At 47.3% G+C, this 25,461-nt stretch overlaps 1 protein-coding gene across 7 annotated transcripts in view; it reads left to right on the forward strand.

Moving 5' to 3' along the window:
* TOP1MT (DNA topoisomerase I mitochondrial) overlaps window positions 1–25,222 on the forward strand; it is a 38,792-nt gene extending 13,570 nt beyond the window's left edge. For 3 of the 7 annotated variants that reach the window (XM_054058981.1, XM_054058979.1, XM_054058983.1), the window contains 5 exons: window positions 232–346; window positions 757–884; window positions 1,845–1,939; window positions 3,087–3,236; window positions 20,237–25,222. In XM_054058981.1, coding sequence (XP_053914956.1) covers window positions 232–346; window positions 757–884; window positions 1,845–1,939; window positions 3,087–3,236; window positions 20,237–20,471 — 723 coding nt within the window. In that variant the 3' untranslated portion in view covers window positions 20,472–25,222. Of the gene's footprint in view, window positions 1–231; window positions 347–756; window positions 885–1,844; window positions 1,940–3,086; window positions 3,237–4,352; window positions 5,043–19,257; window positions 19,378–20,236 lie in introns of those variants that run through there. The other 4 variants (XR_008448553.1, XR_008448554.1, XM_054058980.1 and 1 more) reach the window with 4 other exon arrangements.
* The last annotated feature ends 239 nt before the right edge of the window (window positions 25,223–25,461 follow it).

A 25,461-nucleotide genomic window follows, 5' to 3' on the forward strand; every position in this document is an offset into this window, starting at 1 on the left:
TATTGACTTCCAGAGAAATTTTGTGGCTTTAGGTGAGATTTTGTTCTGGTTTTGGTAGAGGAGAGCCTGACCCAACAAGTAGATCTGGAAGTTACAAGAGACTTAATGCTGAATTTGATTGCTTATGTAGAAGATGATTGAAAAGCAAGTATTCTGTTGGAACTCTGCTTGTTCCCTTCCGTCCTTCCTTCCGTCCTTCCATCTTATTCTGTCTGGTCTTCCTTCTTTCAGACATCCGTCGTGAACAAACACCTTCAGAGCCTGATGGATGGTTTGACTGCCAAAGTGTTCAGGACCTACAATGCCTCCATCACCCTGCAGGAGCAGCTCAAGGCGCTCACTAACTGTGAGTTCCAAACAGAGTTTATGGTATCACTGACTGCATTGTGGAGGCAGTGGCTTCAGAAATGTCCATCCATTGCCTTGGCGTCCCTTCAGCCACTTGCAGGTCATGGACCATGTTGTACAGTGGTATGTAACTTATGGAGGCATGGAGTGGGTTGGGAACCATGCAAAGTGAGAAACAGTTACCCATTCAGCGACAGACTGATAGCCTTGGATAGATGAGTGATAAGGCACAGTGATAGGTTCAGTGATGCTGAAGTGTCCTTCACCAGTTTCCACAACCAGTGATGATGTCCCCTGAGAAAAGACCAGAAAGGCAAACAACTTGCTCTCTTGCTCTTGTTCTGGTCTGTTCCCTGCCTTTCCCAGCTCTCAGAAAAGAGACATAGTGATGTTTCCTTTTATTTCCAGCTGAAGACAATGTTGCGGGGAAGCTCCTCTCCTACAATCGAGCTAACCGAGCTGTGGCCATCCTGTGCAACCATCAGAGGTCTACACCAAAAACCTTTGAGAAGTCGATGCAAAACCTCCAGACCAAGGTGAGAAAGACTGAACTGAGAGCCCCCAGACTTGATCTCACCTCTGATCTGTTCTGGGGAAGGGTGGGTAGAAGGATCAAAGGACCTCCCTTATAAGGATAAGCTGAGAGAGTTGGGGCTGTTCAGCTTAGAGAAGACTTCAAGGAGACCTTAGAGCCTCCTTCCAGTACTTAAAGGGATCTCCAGTAAAACTGGAGAGGGGCTTTCTATCAGGGAGATCCAGTGGGTGGTGTCCCTGCCCATGGCTGAGGAGTTGGAACTGGATGACCTTTAAGGTCCTTTCCAACCCAAACCATTCTACGTTTCTGATAACCTGATGCCTAAAGAGACCATATTGATGAGGCATCTCAGGGAATGAACCAGGAATAGTGGTTGTTTTAATCGGTGCAGAGACATCAGCAACCCAGGGATGAAGAGAGGTGGGATAAGCTCAAATGTTGGATGAAGTACACTTGGTACAGAGGTTGTTTGTCATTGCTTTGTGTCTTCAAACCAAACTAGATGCCTTCTGCAACGGCACGGCTTTGAAACAATTGTTTTGAGACCAGGGAAACTGGTTTTCCCATGTGGCTGTTTGCAGGAGAACTAATTGTAATTTCATGGGTCTGCTATGAAAGTACCTCAAGCTACCACTTTTAATTGTCCTTAGCTTTTTACACTCTACTGGTGAGCTTGGGACTTTGCAGTGGGTTCCAGCACTATTGTGGGCCAGTCAGTCTTGGGCAGTTGCACAAGATGAACAGATACTTTCTGCAGATGTTTCTGGCATCAGTACTGTGAGGAACTTTCATGAGGTGCTGAGAAGTACTTGAGCTTCAGCAGGTGCAGCAGGGCAAGTTGTTGGGACTGAAGTAAATGAGAAATTGGGGAGCAGCGTGGTAAAGGAAAGGGAGAGAGGGAGGCATCTGAAAACTCCAAGGAGGACAAGAGATTGGGCTTACTTTGTACTTACCCTTACAGATAGATGCCAAGAAGCAACAGGTGGAGGAAGCCCAGCAAGAGCTGAAAAAAGCTGAAGATGAATTTGAAGACTCAAAAGATGCCAAAGCAGAAGCGTGAGTGGCTCTTCCTTACAATCCTCTTTTGCAGAGGACCTATGTATTGAGATGGTGCAGTCCCAAACCCTATGTGCAGCTCATCAGAACCGATGTGCCATTGTTGGGTAGCATGTGCTTCTTATCCCATGTCAGCCTGGTAGAAGGATGAAGGTCTTGTGGATCATTCCTTGCAACGGCAGGATTGTAAAGAGCTCCTTTGGGGGATTTCTTTGTGACAGGGTGAACCTCACTGAATGCTGAGACTTCAACCCAAGCTGCTGGCTTGGGATTATCCTATAAATGTCATGGTGTGAAGGATGCTTAGCTTGAGGGTTGGAGCTGGGGATAAAGCCTGACCTTTACGCATGCTTCTCTTGTGAGACACTTGCATTGTAGACTGTAGTCTATCTGATCTCTGCAGTAGTCATTGCATGGGTTCTGTCCAAATTTACTCCCCTCTTCCAGACCCCAAATGTGACTTGATGCCTAGAGACAGGAGGAGGCTTGTATTTTATGTTGTCCTCTGAGGTTTCTTGTTATCTGTGTTGGTGAGATGCAGAGCAGGTTTACAGAAACAGTTGTTCCTAATGAAGTCTGGATTTGAGGGAGATGATCTTTGGATGTTGATTTTTGTGTTTTCCCAACATTTTATACAAGTGTCTTATCCAGAATTCTAGAATGGTTTGGGTTGGAAGGGACCTTTTAAAGATCATCCAGTTCCAACACCCTGCCATGGGCAGGGACACCTCCCATTAGACCAGGCTGCTCAAGGCCTCATCCAATCTGGTCTTGAACACTTCTAGGGAGGGAGCATCCACAGCTTCCCAGAGCAACCTGTGCCAGTGCCTCACCACCCTCATTGTGAAGATTTTCTTCCTAACATCCAATCTAAATCTTCCCCCTTCCAATTAAAAGTCATTAATTTAAAGCCATCATCGGGTCCACGTACTTGAGAAATAAGTTAGTGCTGAATGTTATCTTTCACTCTGCCATTTCGGGGATGTTTCTAGGCTCAGTACTTAAGGTGGGTGTAGAGACTACTTTGAACTGAAGCTCATTGACTTCATGCTCCCAGGCAACAGCAGACCAGGAGAACTGTATTTTACCTCTGCTGCTTCTTTTCTCCTTTTTCATGCTGTCCTTGTTGCTCTTCCTCTGCCTTCAGCAACGTGGAGAAGAAAAAGAAGCTGTTGAAGAGGCTGGAAGAGCAGCTGGCTAGGTTGAATGTCCAGGCCACGGACAAGGAGGAGAACAAGCAGATAGCTCTGGGCACATCCAAGCTGAATTACCTGGACCCCAGGATTAGCATAGCTTGGTAAGTCTTGAGCATGCTATAGAATCATAAAATCCCTTGGCTAGAAAAGACCTTTGAGATCATCAAGTCTAACCATACCTGTCCACTACCAAATCAGATCCCCAAACACTTCATCTGCCTGTCTTTTAAACACTTTCAGGGATGGGGGCACCACCACCTCCCTGGGCAGCCTCTGCCAGTGCCTGAGAACCCTTTCAGTAAAGAAATTTTCCTAATATCCAATCTGAACCTCCCCTGGCACAACTTGAGGCCATTTCCTCTCATACTATCACTTGGGAGAAGAGACCAACACCCACCTCTCTACAACCTTCTTTCAGGGAGCTGTAGATAGTGATGATGTCTTCCCTCAGCCTCCTCTTCTCCAGGCTAAACAACCCCAGTTCCCTCAGCTGCTCCTCACAAGACTTGTTCTCCAGCCCCTTCACCAGTTTTATTGCTCTTCCCTGCATGCGCTCCAGGACCTCAATGTCTAGCTTGTAATGAGGGGCCCAAAACTGAAGACAGGTTTCAAGGTGCAGACTATAGAGGCAGAATCACCTCCCTGGTCCTACTGGCCACGCTGTTTCTGATACAAGCCAAGATGTTTCTGGCCTTTTTGGCCACTTGGGCCACTGTTGGCTCATGTTCAGCCACTGTCAACCAACACCCCCAGGTCCTTCTCTGCCAGACAGCTTTCCAGCCACTCTTCCCCAAGCCTGGAGTGCAGCACAGGGTTGTTGTGTTCCTAGTGCAGGGCTCTGCACTATGGGGCAAATGTTCCTTTGGAGACATGCAGGTCATCTTGCACTGTCTGGGGAGGATAAACACATGTCTGAGCCTTTGGGGGAAAGGAATAAACTTTTCTTCTGCCCAGAGAAACACCAAAAGCATTGGAGGAGGCAAGCAAAAGCCGAAGATAAGGCTTCCCATGTTTGCAGGATGTTCCTTCTGGGTTTAGGGCAAGAGGTCACTTTGAGTGTCTTTATCAGCAGTGGAACAAAGTTAACTTCTCAAAGAGCTTGGGGCGAAGGAGTTTATGGGTGAAAGATGATGTGCCCTGAGTGGAGAGCACCGCTGTGGTGGGATCAGAGCAGGATAGGTTATCATATCCCCACTACTGTCTTGTGGTCTGTACAGGTGTAAGAAGTTTGGTGTGCCCATCGAGAAGATCTACAACAAGACACAGAGGGAGAAGTTTGCCTGGGCGATTGACATGGCTGATGAGGACTTCGAATTCTGAGATGGTGGCTTTCATGTTATGTTGTGCTCATTTGCTGGTGTTGGGAAGCTTTTTTTACACACTGCTGCTGTTGCAGTTGTGGGGCACCCCTTCTTGGTTGTCTGATGAAAGGCTTTGATATGAGTTTTTTGTTCCCTTTTTGGGTACAAAGGAACACATGATGTCTAGTTGGAACAGATATTGCTGACTTGTGACACTCATCCTGACTGCAGTGACTTTGAACTTTTAATTCCTTTTCAGAGTTGCCAAATGCTCTGTATCTTCTCTTTCTTCCTCCAGAGCCTGAGAAGATTGAAGGAGAGCCTTAATTGTGCTGATAAACAAGATCAGATCTAATCCTGTCTTACTGTTGTAGTGGAGCTGTGCTGCCCTTATCAGACTCCCTGAATTGTCTTGATGGGGAAACACAAGGCAATGACAGCACTGACACAGGCAGCTGCAGTGTAAGACCTGAGCTTGGGTCAGGGATACCCTGGGAGGAAGGGCAAAATATCAGGGTGTTTTGAGAACTTTCACCTTCAGGAGAGGAGAAATTTGTGCAATTTCACAAACTTAATAAAAACGGAAAACCATTATGGGAGGGAGAAAATGGTAGGGGAAGGAGGGAGGGGGAGGGTAATGGGTAAAAAGCACACTGGAGGGCTGCAAATCACCTTGGCATGAGTAAAGTGTTCTTTCATAACGCCTATGTGGTTAAACCTTGGTCTGAGTGAGGAGGTCTCATTTGGGTCCGTATTTTCTTTCCCTGGCTTGCTCCACTTGGCTCTGGCTCAGCTCACTGTATCCATAACAAATTAAACTCACCAGCCCTAGCTTGAGCAATGGGAAAGGGGAATGCTGGCTGTGGGGCTGGACTAAGCTACAATTGGATGTGAGCATGCTGGGGAAGCAATACTGATCTTACTGGAGCTGTGCCTGTGTTGGATGACAGCTTCGTTATCAGACTGCTTCCTCCCATGTCATCTCCTGCTGGGAATGGAGCAGGCAGGGACCAATAGCAAAACTGCTGCTGCTTCCTGACTAATTGGCTGCTTTTCAGAAGGAAAAGATAAGTGATATCATGATGTACCTGGCAATAGTTAGCCTATATACCAGTGAATTTCAGGTGTAAGCCAGCTGTTACACTGCCAGAAAAGCCTTCTGGCATCTCAGGGCTGATGTTCAGGTCTCTCTCTAGAGTCCAAAGCTCTTGGTGCTTCCCATGTGTTCATATACAGACACTTGTTCTTGTATTTAAACTATTGCTGTTTTGGTTGGAAGTCAGATACTTGAAATGCATTTCATTAAATCTGGAAGATGTTTGAGTATTGGTGACTGGAGGCTTTTTGTATGATTCCTAGAATCGTAGAACCACTAGGTTGGAAAAGACCTTTGAGATCATCAAGCCCAACCGTACCTGCCCACTACTAAATCATATCCCTAAGCACTTCATCTACCTGTCTTTTAAATACCTCCAGGGACACCTCCCTGGGCAGCTTCTTCCAGTGCTTGGGAACCCTTTCAGTGAAGAAATTTTTCCTAATGTCCAGTCTGAACCTGCCCTGGTGTAACTTGAGGCCATTACCTCTCATCCTATCACCTGTCACGTGGGAGAAGAGACCAGCATCCACCAGGATGTGGTTCTACTACAAGCTGATGTGCAGAGGTTTGGGCCAGGGCTCAGCCTATATAATGGGGTCTGTGTATGCTTAGTTGTCTGCAGGGGGTTTGGCTTGATAGAAATTGTAGAGTCATAAGATGATTTGAGGTGGAAGTGACCTTAAAGGTCATCATCATCCAGTTCCAGCTCCCCTGCCATAGGCAGGGACACCTCCTACTGCATCAGGTTGCTCACAGCCTCATCCATCCTGGCCTTGAACATCTCCAGGGATGGAGCATCCTCAGCTCCCTTGGGCAACCTGTGCCAGTGCCTCACCACCCTTACAGTCAAAACTTACTTCCTAATATCTGATCTAAATCTTCTCTCTCTCAGCTTAAAATGATTTCCCCTCACGCTGTCCCTCCACTCCTTGATCAAGAGCTTTCCTGTAGCCCCCTTTAGGTACTGGAGGGCTGCCGTACTGTTTCCCCAGAGCCGTCTCTTCTCCAGGCTGAACAACCCAAACTCCCTCAGGGCGTTAGTACTGGATGATCTTCAAGGTCGCTTCTGACCAAACCATTCTATGATTAGTTTGATAGTGTTACTTGTCATCTCTAGGTGACTTGATTAGCATTTTAATCCCTCTGGCTGTGAGAATTGGGAGAGGTTGATGCATTCAAGTGATGTAGTACTTCTAGCCAACCCCCTAGTGAAACAGTGCTCCTGTTTTCCAGTAGCAGAATAAAAAGAATGAGATACAATGGGATGAGCACTATGGGTGTTTCCATTGAACCAACAGATTTCTTTATGTAGTTCCTTGAGGAAAAAGTCTTCAAGCAGTGTGTGAGAGAAAGGAGCTGTGTTAGTAAGAGCAGCCTCAGCAGTTGGGGGAAATATTTCTGGTGGTAATAGGGGAAAAATCACTCCAGAAAGCAAATCCTACTGTAGCTTTGGAGGGAAATTAGTAGCTTGGTCCTTGGCCTCTCCTTCAGCAGCTTCTCATCAGTGCTGTTATCCTCTGCTGTGTTTATAGGGTAGTTGCTGTTTCATATAGCCCTGGCTATCCTCAGCCTGGTTTTGCTGGGGTGCTGAATCTACAAAGTGAGTTCTGGCAATATTTCACATTTACAGGACTGTTCTTTCCTCAACAGCTCCCCTGTCTCTGTCAAAGCATCCTGTTTCTCTCCAGAAGTCCAGGCTTGGAGAAAAACTGAGGTGGCTCAACTCCAGAGAGAGCTCTGCTAATGAAGTTGAAGGCCATAGAGGTTGGAGAAATTGAGCTACTCACCCCTGACATCACAGTGGCATGAGAGTGCATTCTGGCCTAATGCCCAATCTGACATATTTTCCACTACTCGGGACTCCATGGAGCAGGGTCATGGCCCATCACAGACATATGGGAGATGAGAATCCCTCTTGTAGCCCAACAGTTTTTGGGTTATGTGGTGACTCCAAGCAATACTGGCACACTGAGATGATTCCTAACTGCTTTGGCCCTTCCAGGGATGTCTTCAACTCACTTCTCCAAGGAAGTGCCTTTTCTGCTGGTGCATAGAAGTCTGAGCTTTGCCATATGACACTTAGTAGTTCAAAGTCAAGATACTAGCTCTTCTGCCTGTATTTTATAGAATCATAGCAAGTCCTGAGTTGGAAGGGATCCACAAGGATCATAGAGTCCAACTCCTGTCCCTGCATAGGACACCTCCAGCATTCACACTATGTGTCTGAGGGTGTTGTCCAAATGCTTCTTTAATATTGTCAGGCTTGGCAACATGACTGCCTGCCTGGGGGCGTTCCAGGGCTCCACTACCCTCTGGGTGAAGAACGTTTTCCTAGTATCCAGCCTAAACCTCCCTGGCACATCTTCCTGCCACTCCCTCAGGTCCTATCATTGGTCATCAGAGAAAAGAGATCAGCACCTGCTCCTCTCCTCCCCTTGTGAGGAAGTGGTGAACTGCGATGAGGTCTCCCCTCAGTCTCCTCTTCTTCTGGCTGAACAGACCAAGTGACCTTAGCCACTCCTCATATGACTTCCCCTCAAAACTTCACCAACTTTGTGGCCTCCCCTGGGTGCTTTCCTGTAGCTTTAGATCCTTTTTATACTGTGGCACCTAAGCCTGCACTCAAAGTGTGGCCATACCAATGTGGAGCAGAGCAGGACAATCATCTCCCTTGACCGGCTGTCAATGCCGTGTTTGATGCACCTCAGGACATGGTTGCCCTCTTGGCTGCCAGGGCTCACTGTCGGCTCATGCTTGACTAGACAAATGCAAAGACAGAAGTTCAGCATTTTTCCTTTTCAATTATTTCCTTTTTTTTTTTTTTTAATTTTATTTTAAAGAAATAAAACTGCAAAAAGGGAAGATCGGGTTCCAGGCAAACCCAGAAGTGGTACCTTGCCCTGTAACTTCTCAAGTTACTAATGTTGTTTTCTTAAAAGCCTGTTTGTATTGCTTGGGAAGAGACCTCAAGACAAATTTACTGGCAAGAAAGCTGATTGCTTACACTGGGACAGGCTTAGGGCTGCTCTAATGATGCTTAAAAACTTCTCTGGGCTGAGAGTTTGTCTCCCTGCCTGTGGGCTGGGGATGTCTTATCCTGCCCAGGGAAGTGATTGAGTCACCATCCCTGGAGGTATTTAAAAGACAGGTAGATGAGGTGCTCAGGGATCTGGTTTAGTAGTGGACAGGTACAGTTGGACTCCATGATCTCGAAGGTCTTTTTCAACCAAACCGGTCTATGATTTTGTAAGGTAGCACAGAGCAAGCTCTGATACTGTGTCTCTTATCAAAAACCTCTGGGTGGTACGAGGGAACGAGAAGTTCCTTTGTCTTGCTTTGATATCTGCTGCCCATGCCCAGTCTCTTCCCAGCAATGCAGAGGTTGGGAGGGTCTATGGAGGGCTCGAGTCCAACCTCCTGCTGAGAGGAGGGCCAGCTTTGGTTGGATTTCTCAGGACCTTTTCTAGCCAAGTTTCAATATCTCATGGAGGGAGATTTTTCCACTATATCTCAGGGTCCCTGTTTTGGCAACTAATCACTTCCCTGGCAAACTTTTCTTCCTTTTATCTGGTTGGAATTTCCCTTGATGCATCTAGTAACCAGCTGCTTGTCCTTTCTCTGTTCATCTCCAAGGAGAGTGAGGCTCTGGCCTCTCTATATCTCCCCCAGCATTAAATAGCTGAAGGCAGCAACACCATCCCCCTTTAGTCTACTCTCCTCCAGCCTGCCCTATGTCATGGAGTCATTCAGCCCTATATCAGAGGCTTTGCTGTACTTTATGACCTTTGGTGAGCTTCACCTTCCACCAAACACCAGCCTGCTGAGTCTTGGAGGGATGTTCAGCTTATGGCTGAATGACCATCTCAATCTGTAGCTTGGAGGTGAAGGACTCCCTGCGTCAGAAGTTCTTTGAGCAGCTGGAGGCTCCAATGACGCTCCATCCCTGCCTGTTGCTTCTACATCAGCATCCTGGAGAGATGGGAACATAAAGCCTGCATGTTGGCACCTTTAGCAGACACTAAAGCCCTTTTACAAAGCTGTGCTCCTCAGAAACCTTTCCATGTTGTGCTTTCTCTGAAGGATGAGTCAAGCTCTTGGTGTGCGGCCAACAGATTATTGATCCTCATTGATGAAAAAACTGCATCAGCCTCTCATTTTGAGCCATTTTCTGTAGCGGCAGGGGCTGACCGGGGGGTTGGCAGTCCTGCTCCCCTGCCCATCAGGGCTGCGTGGGGTGGAGAAGGTGTCCTGGCAGGTGATCTGAAGAAGAGTAGTCATCAAAGCTGCTTAGCTGCTTTCATCTACTTAATGACAGGGCCTTTGCTCACGGGTAGGTGGTTGGGAGAGATGGGCTTTTGGCTGATTCATTTTAATTGGTGCAGAGAGGGAAGCGGGTGTGTTAAAAAGTCATCAGCAAAGAGTGTTGGCTGTTGAGCTGCTGCTTACACTCTGCATCTGCTCCCTGGAGAGTGATCAGATTAAGGAGAAAACAAAACAGCTGTAGTCTGGCAGGCATGTGAGAAATGAGAAACCCCTGTGGTGATGCGACAATGAGAAATGTGAAGGGTTCCTAAGGGTTTTTCCTCCTCTCCCTTCCTCCCTCAATGTTTGACGCTGCAGAAATTGAAAAGAAAATATGGGAAAAATAGAACAGAAACTTTAAAGGGGCATGGTTTTGTCCATATGAGATGAAAGACATAGAATGACATTTAGTTGAGACTATCACTTCTGTGCTTCAGATCCTCTGTCTTGGAACATAATGAATGGAAGCATTTTCTTTTGCAACATGATTTAGCGGAAGAGATGATCATGTCTGTGGTTTGGCATAAATAAAACATTTGCTTAAGGAACTCCCTGGATTTAGACAGTTGTACTGTGTCTGTCAAGAGCCAGCCAAGTTGGAAATGGCGTAAAATAAGCTCAAGTTGCAGACATTGGGCTTTGCCAAGTTTGTAAATGCAGCACTGCTGATGGCAAGGAGAGGGGCTACAAAGAAAAGAAACAATGAACCTATGGGAAATAGGATCCCTGGAATAAAATGAAGCATGATCTTATGAGGGTGCAGAGAAAAGTCTTTCAAGGCAAGGATAAAACTCCACTATTTAGGATTTATGCCCAATGAAGGAGAACTGCAGCCCAGAAAGCCAATCACGTCCTGGGCTGCATCAAAAGTGTGACCAGCAGGGTGAGGGAGGGGATTCTCCCCTTCTACTCTGCTCTGGTGAGACCTCACCTAGAGCCCTGCATTCTGGAGTCCTCAGCAAGGAAGGATATGGATCTGTTTGATTCTAGAGGAAGCCACAAAGATGATCCAAGAGCTGGAGTACCTCCCCTATGAGGAAAGGCTGAGAAGGTTGAAGTTGTTCAGCCTGGAAAAGAAAAGGCTCCAGGAAGGGGTTCTAGTAGCCTTCCAGTACTGAAAGGGGCTCTAGGAAAGCTGGGGAGGGGCTCTTTATCAGGGAGTGCAGGGATAGGATGATGGGGGATGGTTTTAAGCTTAAAGAGGGGAGATTTAGATGAGCTATTAGGAAGAAATCTTTTCCTGTGAGGGTGGTGAGACACTGGCCCAGGTTGCCCAGGGAAGTTGTGGCTGCCCCATCTCTGGAGGTGTTCAAGGCCAGGTTGGATGGGGCTTGGAGCAACCTGATCCAGTGGGAGGTACCCCTGCCCGTGGCAGGGGGGTGTGGAACTGGATGGGCTTTGAGGTCCCTTCCAACACCAACCATTCTATGATTCTTCTGTGCGGCTGTGGAAGGGGCTGGCTGCCCATCGTGGATGTCCTCCAGGGAGTGAGTAGATGATACATAGGCTGATTCTTCCTATGTCTTTTTTTAAGCCATAGTAGTGATATTTTTTGCCAGCTGAGCACATTTGTTATGTAAAAGAGAATATGGACTCAGGGAGAGCTTGGCTCAGCCCAGACAAGCTTTTCCAAGCTCTGGGATTTGCTTCTCCAGCTCTTAATCCTGAGCCACTGCAAGATGGAGCATGAGGAATTTCAACAAATTACTTAATCCTGACTTGGAGTAAGAATATTAATTAGGCTGCAATTATGAATGATTGGCTTGAATCAGAAGTAAGCCTTTGAATAACTGCTTCTAGAGCTGCAGGAGGGCTCATAAATACCTTCTGTTGCCACGATCCTGAGAAGAGTGTGATGCAAAGTCTCTGCAAACTGAGGTAGCTTACAGTGGTTCCCTGGGGTTCCCTGTGTTGCTGGAGGGATGGTGAGACAAATATCTCACGTCTTTCAAAATAGTGCCATGTTTCTAGCTTGGTGGATTGCATCCAGACTGCTCCACCTCTTGTAGACAGGGTAGATTATTTATCTGCTGAGGGTGGTCAGACAACAAAGTCTCTAATTTCTTCCCACAGGTCACCTACACACGAATGAGCTTTTTGGTTGTCCTTTTAAAGGTGTTCTGTGTAATCTCTTCCATCTGTCTCTCAAGCCATGGCTGGACTCTTTGACTTCTGAAGGCTTAGTTTGGCATAAGTGGAAGAGAATGGAGTGGTAATTATATCAACAAGCTTTAATTAGTGCTCATGTTACTCTCTTGGTAGTACCCCAGGCAGAAATGGTTCTTGACTTCCCATAGTTCATTCCTGGTGCTGCAAACCCCACTTTTTCAGTCAGGACCTGAGGAGGTTAAATCTTCATCACCCCCTCTTCTGTGCATCACTGAGCCAAATACTGTTCCCATTTCTGCATGCACAAGGATCCCTCATAAAAAGGGGTTTCAGGGTGACCTTGAATGTCTGCACGGTAAATTCTGCTGTCTGCCTTTCCAGTGGTGGTGAGGGGAGGTGACTGAGAAGGTCTGGCCTCTCTTCTTAGCCCAGGCATGCAGCACAATCCTATTTCAGTTTTAGTTTTGTGTCAGGCTTCTCTTCCTTCTCCCTTGGGACCCTACACCGGATGACTACAGCCTTATGTCTCCTCCAGCTTTCTGATTCATCTCCATGTCTTTCATAGGGGTGACACCAAACCCAGACTGGAAAAAAACGTTGAGATCATCAAGTCCAACATCCACCTCTCTACAACCTCCTTCCAGGGAGTTGTAGGCTGTGATAAGGTCTTCCCTCAGCCTCCTCTTCTGCAGGATAAACAGCCCCAGATCCCTTAGACGCTCCTCATGACCCTTGTTCTCCAGCCTTTGACAGCTTTGTTGCTCATCTCCGGACACATTCCAGGACCTCAATGTCTTTCTTCACAGAATCACAGAATCACAAGGTTGGAAAGGACCCATTGGATCATCGAGTCCAACCATTCCTAACACTCCCTAAACCATGTCCCTCAGCACTTCATCCACCCGTTCCTTAAACACCTCCAGGGAAGGCGACTCGACCACCTCCCTGGGCAGCCTGTACCAGTACCCAATGACTCTTACTGTGAAGAATTTTTTTCTGATATCCAACCTGAACCTCCCCTGACGGAGCTTCAGGCCATTCCCTCTTGTCCTGTCCCCTGTCACTTGGGAGAAGAGGCCAGCTCCCTCCTCTCCACAAGCTCCTTTCAGGTAGTTGTAGAGAGTAATAAGGTCTCCCCTCAGCCTCCTCTTCTCCAGGCTAAACAACCCCAGCTCTCTCAGCCGCTCCTTGTAAGACTTGTTCTGCAGCCCCCTCACCAGCTTTGTTGCTCTTCTCTGGACACGCTCCAGAGCCTCAACATCCTTCTTGTGGTGAGGGATCCAGAACTGAACACAGTATTCAAGGTGCGGTCTCACCAGTGCTGAGTACAGAGGGAGAATAACCTCCCTGGACCTGCTGGTGACCCCATTTCTGATACAAGCCAAGATGCCGTTGGCCTTCTTGGCCACCTGGGCAGACTGCTGGCTCATGTTCAGTCGGCTGTCAACAAGCACCCCCAGGTCCTTCTCTTCCGTGCAGCTCTCCAGCCATTCTTCCCCCAGTCTGTAGCACTGCATAGAGTTGTTGTGCCCCAAGTGCAGGACCCGGCATTTGGCCTTGTTAAATCTCATCCCATTGGTCTCAGCCCAGCAGTCCAGCCTGTTCAGATCCCTTTGCAGAGCCTCCCTACCCTCCAGCAGATCGACACTTCCTCCCAGCTTAGTGTCATCTGCAACATCAACAACATTCTTGTAGTGAGGGGACCAAAACTGAACCCAGGACTCAAGGCATGGCCTCACCACTGCTGAGTACAGGGGCACAATCCCTTCCCTGGTCCTGCTGGCCACGCTTTTTCTGATACAAGCCAAGATGCTATTGGCCTTCTTGGCCACCTGGGCCAAGAAGCTGAGAATATAGGTCCTGGTGAGTTCCACTGCCATGAACTGCCTGGGTTGTGACCTCCTAACCCTGCCACCCAATGCTCCTGTGTACCCCATCCATTAGAGCAGCCTTGCAGTGCCGGAAGGATGCATACAAGAAAGCTGGGGAGGGACCTTAAACAAGATCATGGAGTGATAGGATGAGGGGCAATGGCTTTAGATTGGAGGGGAGAAGGCTTAGACCAGATATTAGGAAGAAATTCTTCACGATGAGGGTGGTGAGGCACTGGATTAGGTTGTCCAAACCATTCTATGATTCTATGAGTCTACGATTCTATGATTTTGTACCTACTTGTCGCTGGGGTTCCATATGTAGATACTTATTCCGAGGCCTTCTGTGAGAATAGCCCACTATGAGGCTCCCAGAAGATGAGCAGATCCATGGCTAAACAGAACCTGCCCCAACACTGACCCCTGAGGAACAAGCCACTTGGGATTGGCCACCAACTAGCTTTAACTCTGTTCAACACAACTCTCTAGGCATGGTCATCCAGCCAGTTTTTCACCCAGTGAAGAGTATGCCTCTCTAAGCCACTAGCCACCAGCTTCTCTAGGAGAATACTGTGTGAAATGGTGTCAAAGGCTGCAGTCATACTGCTTCCATGTGTTGACCACCCAGGGTGACATCACCATCCTCAGTCTCCCATGTGCCTCTGAGGAAATGCCAGCCGTGGCAGTCCCACACCTCACTCACATACATCACACATACCTGAGGCCAGGATCATAACGTCCCAAATATCTGGCTCAATGGGCCACCAGCAATCTTCAAAAGCCAAGTGGCCCATCATGCACCTTTGTCCATCATCACACTTGTCCGTCAAACCACACAGACCGGTGGTGGACCACTTCCTGTGGCCTCACAGATCATCTTCCTGCTGTCAATGAGGAGCAGATTTGAATCCCTGGACCGAGTGACTTCTCTCCATCTCTGTTTCAGAAAGGAGACGTTCACACCATCAGTCTTTGGAAGTGGAAGGGAATAAACTGAGTCAGACATATTACTTTGTTTAGAAAGAATTCAAGAATGCACCTCTTCATACTGAAGAGTAACACAATTATTTTTCCCTTCTTCCTCAAAAAAAACCCAGTCAAATCTCATTAAAGTAGACCTTTGCCAGGGTGTTCCTGCTTCTGCAGGACCCTGAGCCTTTGTTTCTCAGGCTGATTTCCAGACTTAAAGAGTCATTGTTGCAGGAGGACACCACACAGTGAATCACACTGGGCAATCCCTATTCCCTGGCATAGACCTAGCTTTTCGGTTGCTGCCTCATGACATCTGGGAGGATTGACACACCTTCTCTGCCATCCACAGTGACATGCAGTCTCTGAGTCTGGCAGAACTTCATCTGTTACACAACTGATGTGGCTTGTCCTCTTCACGCCCAGAAGTTGTATGTCCATTTGTGAGAAATGGTTAGGGCTCATGTGATTGTCAGGGCTGATTTCACCATCCTGTTGATCCTGCTCTATGTCAGCTGTATTGGCAGACCCAGTGGTTTGACACTAGTGTTAGAACCTCAAAAGTATCTGCAAACCATCAAAAAAAATCTCTCCCCAATAATTCCCCCTCCTTTTTTTTTCTTGAAAAGGAAGACATAATGGGTTTTGGTGTCCTTTTGAACTTCCTCTGGCCATGCCTTCACTGCAACAAGCAATGATTAATCCCATCAGATGCTCTAAATATCTCTGATGAGCATGACCCCTGCTTCAGGGATGCTTGCTCATCTGATTGATCTCCTGCCTACAAACTAACATTGCCCCCCGATCATTTTAGCCCTCTCTTTGCCCATCTCATCTTTTTCTTCCACGTATTTTCTGAGCCTCTTCTCCTTCTGCATCTGCATCTTCTAAACCCCAGGCTGTGTAGCTACTGTTGGATCCCTATTTGCTTTCTTGCAGACCAACTCTTGTAGGGTAGAGAAGGAAGGGGCGAGCAAAACAGCTGATTGTCCAAGCAGCTTTATTCAAAGGGGCTGCTCCTGCTTTATCCTTTATGCTTTTTGGTGTCTTGGTGAGTGGTGACTCGTGAAAATGTCAGATGGCTGATATCCAGCACCAAACTTCCTGGTTACTCTTTCCTCAGAAGCAGAAGTGGGGCAGGTGGTCATATGGAAGCCCCAGAAGAGCTAAAATTATGAATTCCAGCTCCACACAGATTGTAAGCATGCAGAGAAATTGTGACGGCTGAGAACATCATATCTGGCTGGTATCTAGCAGGACTTTGAATTGGATGCACCACATAGAAAGGGAACAAAGGTGTTTTTTACCTTTGTTGAGATGCTGCAAAGCTGGACACCAACTTCCAGTGTCCCTGCTCCTGCATTTGAACCCCAAAGCCATTGCTCTCTTCCTACAGCTGCTCTCAAACCCAGGAGGCAGCTCATTTAGGACTTTATAGATATCCAGCAGCTTTTATAGGCAAAGAGGAATTTATAAGACATTTCCTGCTTATATTGCCAACCATGAGCACAAAGCTAGATCTACCCTGACTGTAGACATTGGAAGTTCTCTAGGGCTGACCCTGGGAATGCACTTGGCAATAATCCACGCAGATAATGCCATTAACTTATGCCACATTACCATTCTGCTTTGAGTAGCTGTCTTCACTGAACTCTCTGGCCACAGATGTGATGATCAGATTGCAGCTGAAGTGTACAAAAGCCCCATTCAGACATCAGTAGCACTGCTAGCTTGACCATAGGTGAATTAAAGTATTAAAGGCAATAAATGGGATGAATTGTCTTAGTGCTTTCACTCCACTCTGGACCCATCAGACCAGCCTGAAGGCAATGCTGAGGTGAGAGCACAACCCACATGCATTCCTAGCCTCTCGAATAATGCATGATCCCTGCCCACTCTTTCAAAATTGTTGTCTTCATCATCACTCGGTCCAAACGCAGGGAAGATATATATCCTGTCCCCAGGTGAGGGTGCTTTTCTTGGGCTGTGGAAACGACTGAGAGAAGATGAAGGCCTCCCTCCTTGCCCTGCTGACTTTGATCCTATGCATAGACCAAGGTGAGGTATCACGGTTCTCTACTAGACAAAGAACAGTTAGCAAGCCAATCTGGTTAAAGATGTCCCTGCTCCTGCAGGGGGGTTAGACTAGAGACCTGTAAAGGCCTTCCAACCCAAAACGTTCTGTGATTCTATAGTTGCTTGTTTCAAAGTAAAGGAGGCCTCGTAGCCAGGGAAAGAAATCATGGGAGAGGATGCCTTAGCTCTTACAATCATGCAGCTGAAGGACACAGTGCTCCTCTTTGGGTTTCTTATGTATAGTCTCAGCCTGGAAGTGCGAAAGGTTTATTTTGTGTAAGGGAATTTCCCTATGGGCTCATGTACTGCTGGATTTTTATGAAAGCAAGGCAGAAAAAGGGAAGCAGTTGCCACTGTTCTGCCTTTGTTAAAAGACTTCCAAGTGATTTTTGTGTGTTGCGATGATGTAAGACTGTGGTTATTTATAAATCTTGATGAAGAAGCACTTCAGCATACGATAGGACAATATATCAGCGACTGTGCACCTCGTTCTTGCTGCTGTCAGAGATGGGACTTCTAGCAGCAGTGGGACAGGACTAGACCTACAACACCTGTCTTTGTGCAGCTGCCTGCTGAATGCCCCTGGTTTCTGCTGACAGAGACTGGACAACCTTGCTGATTTCAGAGATTTTGGGACGAAATCAGAGAATTAAAGAGGGGTTGGCTTATGGGCTAAATGAGTTAAGCATCCTTATGCTGGGGTATTGGGTGGAGGTGTATATTTGCATGCTATTTGCATTACAGATGATATATTTTATTTCACAGCGTGATTGCAAATGAAATAATAGCTCTCTTAATGTATATGATCTTCTGGCCTCTTTAGACAAGACAGTTAAACAAACAGAGAGAATAAATGTTATCCTCATTTTGTAAAGAGGAACAGGGTTTGCTGGTGCTTGGACATCTGCCACGTTGTCTGGTGCAGAAAAACAATTTCTTGGAATAGTTATTTCTGTCTCATTGTGGCCTAAGAATACCTTTCTGCTATTTGGATTTATTCACTCACCAGAATAGTGATTTTGACAAATTTCCAAGTGTTAACAAGGCCCCAGGGACAAAGAAGTTGTCTTCAGTGCCAAGATAAAGACTACCCTAATCCACGTTAGGTAACCTAGGCAGTAAAACTGAAATGTTAGACTGCAAGAGTTTTAGGGCTGAATTCTCACAGCAAAGAGTTAAAAACTCTTCTCCTCGCCTTTTTATTTAATCCAGGTCATGGATACATCATAGAAACACAGAACCATGAATTGGTTTGGATCAGAAGGGACCTTAAAGCCCATCCAGTTCCAACCCCCCTGCCATGGGTAGGGACACCTCTCTGCACCAGGCTGCTCAAGGTCCCATCCAACCTGGCCTTTAACACCTCCAGGAAGAGGGCATCCACAACTTCCCTGGGCAGCCTGAGCCAGTGCCTCACCAGCCTCATTGTGAAGAATTTTTCCTAAAGTCTGATCTAAATCTTTCCCTCTCCAATTTACAACCATTCTCCCTTGTCCTATCACTCTATGCCCTTGGAAAAAGCCCTTCCCCAGCTTTCTTTTGTGCCCCCTTCAGGTACTGGAAGGCTGCTATGAGGTCTCCTTGGAGTCTTCTCTTCTCCAGGCTGAACAACCCCAACGTTCTCAGCCTGTCTTCATATAGGAGTTTATCCAGCCCTCAGATCACCTTTGTGGCCTCCTCTGGACCCATTCCAACAGTTCCATCTTTTTTTTATGTTGAGGATTCCAGAATTGGGGACAAACTCCCAATGCTTGCTGCCCAATTAGAGTATAGGCAAATAGTCTCTAGCAACTAGAAGGGGTTGACCACAGGTCTTGGGACATACTTTAGACTTCTACAAAAGACTCAGCTCTTCCCTGCTCCCTGCATCACATTAAAACCAGTAATGGTGGCCCATCGTGCTGTTGGTTTGATTGTGAGGCATGAAGATTAGACTTGCACCATAAGTGTGTGTATGTGCAGATTTGTGTGCCTGAGTGCATCTGTTGGGTGTAAATGTGCAAGTGGGTGGACAGCATGGAATCATATAATGTCCTGAGCTGGAAGGGACCCTCAAGGATCATCAAGTCCAACTTATATCACTGCATAGGCCAACCCCAACATTTACATTGTGTGTCTGAAGACATTGTCTAAATTCTTCTTGAATATTGCTAGGCTTGGAGCCATGACTGCTTCCTAGGGAGCTGTTACAGTGCTCCACCACCCTCTTAGTGAAGAAACTTTTCCTAATACCCAACCTAGACCTCCTGTGGCACATCTTCCTGCCATTCCATCACCTCAAGCAGGCCTGCATCTCGTGCATTTGAGAGTCGATGGAAAGAAGGTGGTAATTTTGGAAGCCAGAACTTGGTGGCATTTTGTCTCCATCTTCTATATCCTCTGTCTTCCCTTGCAGTGAATGCCCTGCATTGCTACACCTGTGACTGGGAAGAAAGCAACTGGAAGTGTCTGAAGGCCGAGAAGTGCTCAGACAAGGATGAGTACTGTGTGACCAATGTTGCCTCTGTAGGCATTGGTATGTGATGGCTGTGTATCCTCTGACAAGGACTCAGGAATGGGATGTCGGGGTTTGCCTGGATTTTTTTGTGGTTGCCCTTTGTGGATGGATAGGCTGAGGAGTCACAGGGAAGCACACGTGGGAGGTGGAGCTCTCACTGGCCTGTCCTGGCAGACCTGAAGTTTGCACAGTTTCATAGAATGGTTTGGGTTGGAAGGGACCTTAAATACCATCCAGTTCTACCCCGCCCCTGCCATAGGCAGGGACACCTCCCACTGGATCAGGTTACTCAAAGCCTCATCCAACCTTTGTCTTGAACATTTCCAGGTATGGGGCATCCATGTTTGAAATCCTTCTTCCCATCACACATTGAGAACTTCCCCTTCAGCCTAGGAAAAGGCAAGGGACACTGAGGAAGAGGAAGGACAAAGAGAGGATCCTTCACAGAAAGAATAAATACATTTGAACTTTCATTAGATAAGGAGATGAAGAGAAGCAGGTAGCCAAAGAGGATGAGAAGGTCCAGAGAAATATAGAAGGGAATAAAATTATTTCCTTCAAGTAGAAAAATCTGGAAAAGTGCTTTCAATCCAGGCATGAACATTGTCTCATGGATGCCATCACACAGCTAAGAAAGCCTTGACATGATCATCCATATCAGGAGGTGTCAGATGCCCAGAAGGGATATTTAATACCTTGTGTAGCTGGTCACCAGCAATCATTGGGCTGTAGAGGGATTGGGGTAGGTCTCATTGGCCATGCTGATCCTTGGGGCTGTGGGGTACAATGTGGCTTGCTAGCCCATCTTCCTACTGTACAAGATCAAGGAACACTCAGCAAACTCCTTCCTAATGCTTTTCTCTCTTCTTTGGGCAAGGCATTTTGTCTTTGTGGAAGAGGATCACCAAGAAGTGCGCCGAGACCTGCCCATTCCACAACTTCAAGCTGGGCCTGGCTACCTACACCTCGTATTGCTGTCAAACATTCTTATGCAACCTAAGCGCATGCCCAGGACCCAGGCTAGCTCGGCCATGAGATGGCTGGGTTCCTTTGCCAGTGTCCTTCTTCACCTACAAAGCAGTGGTGGGAGAAAAGGGCTCCTGAAGGCCTGAAGAGCACGGACAGATTTCCCAGGATGGTATGGACACCAAGCATGCTGTAGAGTAGATAAAGGGTTATGGTCACCACCTCCTGCCTTGTGTTGCCTCCCAGCCTGCACCTTCTCACTTGCTTCTCATGCCTCAGCTCTGTAGACCTGGCAGCTTCGTGGAGAAGTGGCTGTGTGATATTCTCTGCAGTCTGGGGAGGGAGGTGCTGCTTCTGCATGTCTTGAATATCTCTGGAGGGATTTCTTCTGCAACATTCCTTTATTTTGCGTGCTTCTGGGAGCCACACAGTTGTAGCTTCCAGATTCAGGGAAAGGTGAGTGAAAACAACAACCTCTCTGCACCAATTCAGAAGAGAAACTGAACTCAAAGCAGAGATGCTGGGGAAGGGAAAAAAGGCAGTTCTGTGTATAAAGGCCTGCAATGAGTGCTAACCAAAGCTTTTTTCCCTTGCACCCCTCACCTGCTCCACCAAACCTTGTCACCTCCAATTTAAGTCCCCCCCCGCCTTTTCCTATGACTCCATGCCCTCATAAAAAGTCCCTTCCCAGCTTTCCTGGGGCCCCTTCAGGTACTGGAAGGCTGTTATAAGTTCTCCCTGCAGCCTTCTCTTCTCCAGGCTGAAGAACCCCAACTATCTCAGCCTGTCCTCAGAACAGAGGTTCTCCAGCCCTCAGATCATCTTTGTGGCCTCTTCTGGACCCATTCGAACAGTTCCATGTCCTTCTTCTGTTGGGGATTCCAAAACTGGACACAATGCTCCAGGTAGGGTCTCACAAGAGCGGAGCAGAGGGGCAGAATCAGCTCCCTCGACCTGCTGGCCACACTTCTTCTGATGTCATACCATCCTTCATATTACCTTGATTGCTTGTGGTTGCTGTTTGAGCCAAGCGACCTCACCCGGGGTTTGCACTGCCCTGGGCCCACCACTTTGCAATCTGTCTTCCAGCAAGCCATTAATTTATCCATCCCTCCAACATCCTCCCGAGCAACCGCAGGGTAATGAGTAGTATTGGCAGCATTTGGGTTGAGCTTCTGAGGAACTGTGGATGGGTTGATAAGAGAAGAATACAGATTTCAGAGAGGCCAGATATTTAATATAGATGTTTCCAGAGAGTGCAAAGAAATGAGGGTAAAAGGAAGCTCAAAAAATAAACAATGACAAGAGCTCAGAGAATTTTCATAGCATCATAGAATCACTTGGTTGGAAAATATCTTTGAGGTCCTCAAACTCAGCTGTACCTGACCACCACTAAATCATATCCCTAAGCATTTCATCTACCTGCCTGTTAAACACCTTCACAGATGGTGCCTCAACCACCTCCCTGAGCAGCCTCTGCCAGTGCCTGAGAACCCCTTCCATGAAGAAATTTTTCTTAATGTCCAATCTGAACCTCCCCTGGTGCAACTTGAGGCCATTCCCTCTCATCCTATCACTTGGAAGAAGTGACCAACACCCACCTCACTACAACCTCCTTTCAGGGAGTTGTAGACAGTGATAAGGTCTCCCCTCAGCTAAATGACTTCTCCTAAGGCTTGTGTTCCCTCAGCTGCTCCTCCTAAGACTTGTTCATTCCCATAGGTGTTGCTGAATGCCTCTCCCTCTTCCTAAGCAGCACTTTTTGGAGGACTTTTGCCTTTCAAAAGCATGGAAGTGCTTAAATGTGGGTCAGCCTGGCCTCCCAAATCTGCCAAACATGTCTCAGCCAAGGGATGACGCTCTGTGTTGTGCTTCAACCCAGCTCTGGTAAACAAGGAGACAAAAGGGGCTTTGAGCTGTGCTGAGCACGTCTGCCTTGGGCTGGTGCCCATGGCTGCTCTGGATGAATGCCGTCTTCTGAAGCGCTGAATAACGGGAGTCTTCAGAGATGTGCTTTCCCTTTTATTAATCGACTTCTACTTTTTCTCTGCCCCCTTCTTCTCACAGTTATGCCACACTGCGAGGGCAGAACTCCGTTCCGAAGAAGCCACGTTGGGTGATGCACCTCCCTTTACCTCTTCATTAGACCATGATCTCTTTCATCCCCTACTTAGAAATTTGCATTTCTCACTCTAAAGCAATCCAACCCCCCTCCTGTCCCTCAGCCCAAATGCTCACAAGCTCTAATTTATGCCTCACACAATATTTTCCCATTAAAAAAAAAAAGACTTGTGTGGTTTTTCTCCCTGCGTGCCAGAATTATTCAGCTCTCTGAAAGCACTGAGGAATCCCAGTTGGATAGACTCTAATAATTAATATTTCATTGTGTTCAATTTATGCATCCTGCAGTAGCGGAGACAGAGCCCCCCATAGCCTGCAGGAAAACACAGTTGGGTATTTTTTGCCACTTTAAAGTAAAAACTGGTTGTTTTTCAGTTGGTTTGGTCTGTTTTTGCTGCAGAAAGCAGTCTTGTATTCAGAGAATCATAGAATAAAAGGATCACTAGGTTGGAAAACACCTTTGAGATTATCAAGACCAACTATACCGTATTACATGATTAATAGAAGGGGAAATAATCCTGGGCATAATTGAAGAGCAAAGGGTTATTTCCTTTGCCCAAAGGGCACTGCAGCTCAAGGACATTTAAAACTGCCCTCCTCACGTGGTGCAAAGGTACCCTGGTGGTAATGACTCTTCTCCAGTCACCTGACATATGTGGGGAGGAAGAAGAGGACGGTGTGATACTTAACCACTAATTTTGACCAGTTAGGGCCAGTGGGGACCATTGAAAGCTGGCAGTCATTAACACGAGGATAAGGCTATGCAGAAAATTACCCTGAGCCTGTGCTCCTTGCTGGGTCATTGTTCAAGGCAGAGCTCAAGTCTTGGGTTTGAAAGGTACTTGGAGTACCCTAAACAAAAAGGATTTGTGCACTGGGTGGAAAGGAATCACAGAATCATTAAGGTTTGAAAAGATCTTTAAGATCATCCAGTCCAACACCACTGTGCCTACTAAACCATATCCTGAGGTGTCACATCTACATGGTTTTTTGAAGACCTCCAAGGAAGGAGATTCCATCACTAGTTGTTATCATCACTACAGACTACACTGAGTTTCTCCAACCCCATTCAAAGATGTGATGGTGATGGGAGAGGTGGGACAGAGGTGAAGGAACCCTTTTTGGTCTCTGCAGCACAAGGTAGGGCTCAAGCGCAGCACCTGAGTGGTTCAGGGCACTGCACATTGCAAAAGAGACAACTCAGCTGGAGATGGTCCAGGGTTTGAGAGAAAGATGCTACAGAGAGTCGGCATGGTGCTATTGCAGGCATTTTGGGAGGGTTTACCCAACCAATTGGACATTGTGAGAGAGGGCTGTTGTCTTACAAAAGGGGCTAACAGATCCTGGTGCTAGGCATGGAGAAAGATCCGTGGAGAAAGAAACATCCAAGCATGGCACTTAAAAGAATCAGCACAAAGCACAGAGTCTTTTCAATGGCTGGAGCTGGCAGGGAAATACAGCATTGGGATGAATCACAGAATCATAGAATTATAGAATGGTTTGGGTTGGAAAGGACCTTAAAGCTCATCCAGTTCTAAACCCCTGCCGTGGACAGGGACACCTTCCACTGGATCAGGGTGCTCAAATCTTCATCCAACCTGGCCTTGACCACCTCCAGAGATGGGGCAGCCACAGTTTATTTGAGCAAACTGGTTCAGTGCCTCCCCACCTTCATACTAAATGAAGTAATAATTACAAAAGGCCTAATAACTGCCTGGTTGCAGATAATAACTAGCAGTTTAAATACCTAAGAGACTTGATGGAGATGTCAGGGGGAGTTATGACGTAGATCCTTTGGGCCCAGGCTCTAGGATGGTTGCACTCGCTGTGTGTGATTGTCATCTTTCCCTTCCTCTATCAGAGCTACCAGCTTGCAGTCTCAACTGCCAAGCTCATGATAAATTTAGCCCTGTGCCAAGCTGTGTGTGGGGCAAACCTGGATAAGTGCTGGAAGGGGTCTGGAAGCAGGATGGAGCTATCGAATCTTGAAAAAGGGTGAACAGCAGTGCCCTGGGCAGGGGTCCCTATGAGTGGTGATGGCAGATGAAGGCAGCCAAGCCTCCCTGTGGCCAGCAGCCACCCCATCTGTCTCACAGCGACTGAGATGAGTATCGCATCAGACAGGAAAACACCAAACCATCTTTCTGAAATGCAGCCCCTGATGTGTTGCCTAATTCTCCACAAGGCTGAGGATGGGGTGTGAGGTCTGTGCTTCGCTTGCGGGGTGGTCAGCATTATAGAGATGCTGGTGGGACCTGCTGAGTGATGTAACCCAAGGAGGAGGGTGATGGGGGAAGGAATGTGGCTGTGCCCAGCAAGTACCAGGGTGTGCTGCAGGATGGACAAAGACATCTCTGGACTTGTGGAACCTCCCTGGTGGGGTCGTGGGTGGAAATGCTTTGGTAAATACAGCTCTAGGGGAAAATCCAGCTCTTTGGAGAAACCAGGAGTTTTCCAAACCAAAGCCAGAAGTTTAAATGACAACATTTCCTAGGCAATGTTTGGGTTCAAGCCACATTATAACTTCTGGTTCAAATCATAGAATCAGAGAATCGGAGAATCATAGAAGCATTTGGGTTGGAAGGGAGCTTAAAAATCATCCAGCTCCAACCCCCCTGCCATGGGCAGGGACACCTCCCACTAGACTAGGCTCCTCAAGGCCCCGTCCAACATGGTCTTGAACACCTTCAGGGATGGGGCAGGCACAACTTCCCTGGGCAACCTGTACCAGTGCCTCACCATCCTCATTGTGAAGAATTTCTTCCTAATGTCTAGTCTAAATCTTGCTCCCGCCCCCACCTCACCCCCCCCCCTGCCCCGGCCCCGAATTTAAAGCCATTCCCTCTTGTCCTGTGACTCCATGCCCTCATAAAAAGTCTCTTCCCAGCTTTCCTGGAACCCCTTTACGTACTGGAAGGCTGCTATAAGTTCTCCCTGCAGCCTTCTCTTCTCCTGGCTGAAGAACCCCAACTACCTCAGCCTGTCCTCATAGGAAAGGTTCTCCAGCCCTCAAAT

The sequence above is a fragment of the Cuculus canorus genome, chromosome 2 (assembly GCF_017976375.1).
Source record: "Cuculus canorus isolate bCucCan1 chromosome 2, bCucCan1.pri, whole genome shotgun sequence".
Classification (NCBI taxonomy): domain Eukaryota; kingdom Metazoa; phylum Chordata; class Aves; order Cuculiformes; family Cuculidae; genus Cuculus; species Cuculus canorus.